This window comes from Silurus meridionalis, chromosome 12 (genome assembly GCF_014805685.1).
Source record: "Silurus meridionalis isolate SWU-2019-XX chromosome 12, ASM1480568v1, whole genome shotgun sequence".
NCBI lineage: Eukaryota > Metazoa > Chordata > Actinopteri > Siluriformes > Siluridae > Silurus > Silurus meridionalis.
Window position 1 is genome coordinate 25,477,218 of NC_060895.1, and position 6,300 is coordinate 25,483,517.

At 40.7% G+C, this 6,300-nt stretch overlaps 1 protein-coding gene across 1 annotated transcript; it reads left to right on the forward strand.

Moving 5' to 3' along the window:
- Window positions 1-59: 59 nt before the first annotated feature.
- lrrc42 (leucine rich repeat containing 42) lies at window positions 60-5,330 on the forward strand. The gene is made up of 7 exons (XM_046863502.1): window positions 60-995; window positions 1,093-1,224; window positions 1,361-1,479; window positions 1,871-1,956; window positions 2,828-2,941; window positions 3,363-3,441; window positions 4,632-5,330. Exons 1-7 carry the CDS (start codon window positions 526-528, stop codon window positions 5,195-5,197), a joined length of 1,566 nt encoding a protein of 521 aa, XP_046719458.1. The 5' UTR covers window positions 60-525; the 3' UTR covers window positions 5,198-5,330.
- The last annotated feature ends 970 nt before the right edge of the window (window positions 5,331-6,300 follow it).

Genomic DNA, 6,300 nt, shown 5'->3' on the forward strand with positions numbered 1-6,300 from the left:
ATTCTGTACTTCATTTATATGTCATGTCAAAAAGGTTATTCAGTTATTCTTTAAACAATATTTACTGTTTGGCGTTTATTGTGTGTGACGGGAAAAACTACATTTCCCATAATCCATCTGGTGAAATCCTTGTTAGCGCCTGTAGGAGAGTCGTGAGGCAGCGCGTTTCGGTTTATTTACCCAAATGCACCCATTTCGTGTTGATAAAGTGTTTATTTGTTAGTGTGTACGTGTTTCGGTAATTTAGATTGTTCCGGGATAGATTTATCTGCCTTATTGGTTACGGGAAGCAAACTGATTGTTTATATTTTTTAATTTTTTACAAACCGAGTTTTATACGAGGTGTTACTGTGAACGTAGTTCCCTGGAAACAAGCGGGACAAACTCTTTTGGTTCCCGTGTATTCTGTAGTAGTAGTAATAATAATAATAATAATAATAATAATAATAATAATAATAATAATATCAATTGTGCTGTTTGGATAAGTAATAAGTGTTTAATAAGAGTCGCTGTGTTTGAAATATAATGTATTCAGTGGGGTCATATGAACATAAAGACGATCACGGCAGTGTGTACGTTCGAGAAAAAGGAGAACTTCGTTTTGTAAACACTGCAGGAATTGTGCCTCAGCACTCCAGGCCTAAACCATCGTATAAATTATTCGATAAAGATTTTTCGGTCCGACTCCACGTCGACCGTTTCCCTCCTACCGAATGCAGAAAGAGAAACGATCACTTTGTTTTCACGTACAATGGGGAAGGGAGTCTGCGCTACACGGCCAAATCACTGCTCAATATATCGCTGCTGTTCATCGCCGATAATATTGAGCACGTCGACTCCCTGATCGGTTTCCCCGAACAAATGGCCGACAGGTTGTTCACAGCAGCAGAGGCAAAACAGAAATTTGTAGAACCTTCTACCTCTGCGAGGGGGTTACAGGTCTTCAGCGAAGCCTATGGAGAACTTGTGTTGAAGTCGCTGTGTTTGAGAGAAAGGTCAGAAACGAACAAGCAAAAAAACAAACAAAACAAGATTCTGGTAAGATTTGATTGTTTTACAGCTCTGAACCTGGTGTCCTCCTCGTGCTTTCAGGTCGCTCCTGCTTTCAGAAAGGAGCGAAGAGATTCGTGTGTTTCGGTGCTTAGAAACTCTGGATCTTCACGGATGCAGGTTAGGGGACAGCCATGACTTTTTCCATCATCTGACCTCAGAGGCTTGTTCCAGGTGAGTTCTAAAATATATATATATATATATATATATATATATATATATATATATATATATATATATATATATATATAAAAATATAAAATATAAATGAAAGAATAATGAACCCTGGGTTCTGTGTTTCTGACTGAAGGCTTGTGAAGTTGTTCTTGGGAGAAAACTGTATGTCAGATGAAGGCCTGCGGAGACTCACGACACCCATCAGAGTCATGAAAAGAGGCCTGGAGAACCTGCAGCACTTGGACCTGTCGAGTACGTTCAGCTTTCACACGGCTCCATTTCTCTTCTGTCTGATATATTTATATTTATATTTTTACACTGAACACAATTAAAAACACAACACTTTTGTTTTTGCCCCATTTTTCATGAGCGGAACTCAAAGACTTTTTCTATCTACACAAAAGTCCATTTCTCTGAAATATTGTTCACAAATCTGTAAATCTGTGTGAGTGAGTTCTTCTCCTTTACCCACAGAATCGTCACCTCACAGGTGTAAATCTGTGAGGTGGGAATATAAAGGAAATATATAAAGCTGGAGAAACACATTTATATAAAAAACTGAAGTATCTGAAGAAGTGGAAACTGGAAAGTCTGAGTATATAAACATTTAAAAGCATTTTTTTGAATTTTTAATTCCTAACAGGAAATCCACTGACGGAGAAAGGACTCGGATATTTAACGTGTTTTCAAAAACTGCGTGAGCTCGACATCTCCAAGACGAACGTCAAGGTGACCCCGAGTTCAGACTGTGTGAAGTACTGCTTTACATAGAGCAGAACTGAAAGCAGAACACAGGGCAGACCGCAGAGCAGAACACAACGCAGAGCAGAACACAGGGCAGAACACAACGCAGAGCAGAACGCAGAGCAGAACACAACGCAGAGCAGAACACAGGGCAGAACACAGGGCAGAGCAGAACGCAGAGCAGAACGCAGAGCAGAACGCAGAGCAGAACACAGGGCAGAACACAGAGCAGAACGCAGGGCAGAACGCAGAGCAGAACACAGAGCAGAACGCAGGGCAGAACGCAGAGCAGAACACAGGGCAGAACACAGGGCAGAGCAGAACATAGAGCAGAGCAGAACGCAGAGCAGAACACAGGGCAGAACACAGGGCAGAGCAGAACATAGAGCAGAACGCAGAGCAGAATGCAGGGCAGAACACAGAGCAGGACAGAACACAGAGCAGAGCAGAACGCAGGGCAGAACACTCAACATAGCCACTGCATTATATATCAATTAATACATCAATTAATAAATTGAAATAATTTTAATGTATTTTTAGAATATTTTAAAAACAGAAAAAAGGGTGAAATCTGCTGTTTTCTTTACTTTATACAGTTTTAATGATTAAATGCAAATACATTTAAATAAGAAGAAAATAAATAAACAAATTAGATTACATTTGTTCATGTTTATCATTTTCTTGTTCTTTTGAATTTGTATTATTAATATTTTGATTTTTATTGTAAATAACTTCAAAATGTTCCACATAATCAGTCCGTGTTCACACGAATACAGTTTTGTGTTGAATAATAATGAAGTGATGTAAATCTGCTCTTTTAAAGTCCTTCATAGTGAATCATAAATAACTGTTTCAGCTGGACTCGTCTCTGGAGAGTTTCTTCATGAAGAAGATGTCGATGGTGTTTTCAGTGTTGCCGCTGCAGACGTTCACACATTCCGAGTGTAAGAGCGAAGGCTGGGCCGAGGAGGTAACGACGAAAAGCACCGATCCAAGTTTTAATGCTCTATGTTGAGTTTTAGTTTCACTAATAATAAACATACATTTGCATAAAGCATCAGTATTTCTCCATGTCGATCAGAGTATTAAAAATGTGCGTATAAAATTTTTATTAATAATAATTTAAGGTACATTTAGAACAAATACACGTGAATAAGTTGCGATTAATCACTCTGTCGGCCCTGAAATTAATATGATGATGTTCAGGTACCAGTGCGACACTCACACACGTAGTAATAAAGTATTAAATAGTTCTAGCACGTGTCAGAGACCAAACGTCTTTACTTTATCGTAAGTGGTAAAAGTTTTTAGAGTCTTTTAAAACATCAGTATCTGCACTTTCACTCGAGTGAAGGATGCGTGAACTTTCACCACCTCTGTTTGTTGAGCAGGTAATAAACCAGTGGGAGGCGAACGCTGCAGAAGTGCCGGAGAAAACTCCAAAACCGAGAACAAACGCCCTCCAGTTCTGTGAGTAAACACTCTTCACTTTTATTTTACTGAACATGAACATGAGGAGAACGACTTTTACACAAACAGTGTGCAAATATTTATTCTATTTCCATCACATTTCTCATTTAAATAACGCAAACTGCTGCTGTTACACCGAATCAGAACTTTTGTGCTTTAAATAGAAGGAGATGTAGATGTGTGGATGTGTGGAAGCATGGGTGGATGAATGGATGAATAGATTGATATGTAGATGGATATGTAAATGGGTGGAAGGATATGTGGATGGATGGATGGATATGTGGATGGATGGATGGATGGATGGATGGATGGATAGATAGATATGTGGATGGATAGATGGATATGTGGATGGATGGATGGATGGATATGTGGATGGATAGATGGATATGTGGATGGATGGATGGATGGATGGATAGATGGATGGATGGATGGATATGTGGATGGATAGATGGATATGTGGATGGATGGATGGATATGTGGATGGATAGATGATAGATAGATGGATGGATGGATGGATGGATGGATAGATAGATATGTGGATGGATGGATAGATATGTGGATGATAGATGATATGTGGATGATAGATGGATATGTAGATGATAGATGGATAGATGGATATGTGGATGGATAGATGGATATGTAGATAGATAGATGGATATATGGATGGATGGATGATGGATATGTGGATAGATGGATAGATGGATATGTGGATAGATAGATGGATAGATGGATATGTGGATGATAGATAGATGATATGTGATGGATAGATAGATGGATGGATATGTGGATGGATAGATGGATATGTAGATGATAGATGGATGGATGATGGATAGATGGATGATAGATGATATGTGGATGGATGGATGATGGATGGATATGGCGAAGGATGGATGGATGGATGGATATGTGGATGGATGGATGGATGGATATATATATAATTGGTCAGAATGTAATCAATACAGATTTAATAAACCAATAAAAACGGTCGTTGTTGCTCGGTGGCTATGGTGTAAAAGCAGTAAAGTACTGAGAAAAATCATCACCACAGGGTTACATGCTGTGTTTTTCACTGAGACTGATGTGATCTTCTCTCTCTCTCTTTTTCTCTTCTCTCTCTCTCTCTCTCTTTCTCTTTTCTCTCTCTTTCTCTCTCTCTATCTCTTTCTCTCTCTCTCTCTCTCTTCTCTCAGATGGAAGGGAGAAGTTTGTACGAGAAAACATTCACACTGTATGGAACGATTCCCAACATGAAGAGCAAATGAGAGTCATCCATTTTTATAAACTGGACAGTCGCACTACTTCTCACCACACACACCCTGACACACACACCGACACACACGCCGACACACACACCAGCACACACACCGACACACACGCCACGTCTCAGCACACACACGCCACCACACACACGGACACACACGCCTCGTCTCAGCACACACACGCCAGCACACACACGGACACACACGCCTCGTCTCAGCACACACACACCAGCACACACGCCGACACACACGCTGACACACATGCCACGTCTCAGCCCACACACGCCAGCGCACACACCGACACACACGCCAGCACACACACCGACACACACGCCAGCACACACACTGACACACACGCCAGCACACGCTCCGGAAAGAAGAGGAAATTCTCCACTGAACAGGAGGAACTTTTGAGGAACCCACACCCTTCAGTCAAACGCTCTGCATCTGTGTTTACTCTATCTGCTGAAGACCTGGAGCTTCTCAATAGTTACTGAGCAGTATCTGAACTCGTGCACACACACACACACACACACACACACACAGTTTACATGTGGAACAGGATGATTTGGTTTTTATAATGATGATAATTAAATGTGGTGATTGTAATAAATGGCTGATCTCACTCGATCCTGATGTTCATGTCGCACAGCTTCAAACTTCTTTCACCTTTATTTAGTTAAAAAAAAAGAATCACTTCCACAAAAGTTTTAAACCAATCAGTCGATAATGTAGAATGAGTTTTACCAACAAGTCAAGTGAAGTTTATTTCTATTGCGCTTTTCACAACACACATCGTCTCAAAGCAGCTTTACAGAATTGAACAGTGAAGGTGAATGGTGTGTGTTTATCCCTGATGATCACCATGGAGACTGTGGTGAAGAAAAAACTCTCTTAGATGTTATGAGGAAGAAACCTTGAGAGGAACCAGACTCAAAAGCAGAACCTCATCCTCATTTGGGTGACATCAAGAGTGTGATTTTAGTCTTTAAACACTACAGAACACTGGAGAGTGAGAACTAACATGAGCACTGGAGTGTGTGATTATGAGTGATGATCTTTCTACAGACTTTTACAGTCATTATGGTTATAAAACTAGGAGCTACTGAGCTCAACATTTGTGATCAACACAGATTCAGCATCAAGTGATAAGCAGGTGTAGATGGACTGATGAATCCAGGTGATGTGGACTCTTATAACCATCACCTCCTCCTTCAACCATCACCTTCTTCTTCCACCATCACCTCCTCCTGTAGCCATCACCTCCTTCAACCATCACCTTCTCTTTCCACCATCACCTCCTACTTCAACCATCACCTCCTCCTTCAACCATTAAATTATCCTTCCACCATCACCTCCTCCTGTAGCCATCACCTCCATCAACCATCAAATTATTCTTCAACCATCACCTCCTCCAGTGCTGTCTTCCATCGTTACAGAAACGTTGAGCAACGCAAGTACAGAACTGAAGCTCGGTGGGAACGCAAGCCCCCCAGTCTCCACTGCAGGGGGGGGGGCAGCTGGCATCTGTACAGACGACACCGTAGTCACCAAACATTTATTCACTGATATATTTAATTTTAGCTTTAAATAAAATAAT

What these genes read in the sequence shown, in the direction of transcription:
- lrrc42 (XM_046863502.1), top strand. Translation starts at nt 526, where the DNA reads ATGTATTCAGTGGGGTCATATGAACATAAAGACGATCACGGCAGTGTG. An exon ending in TCGCTGTGTTTGAGAGAAAG is followed by an intron (nt 996 to 1,092) that starts GTCAGAAACGAA and finishes TCGTGCTTTCAG; the next exon opens with GTCGCTCCTGCTTTCAGAAA. An exon ending in ACCTCAGAGGCTTGTTCCAG is followed by an intron (nt 1,225 to 1,360) that starts GTGAGTTCTAAA and finishes TTCTGACTGAAG; the next exon opens with GCTTGTGAAGTTGTTCTTGG.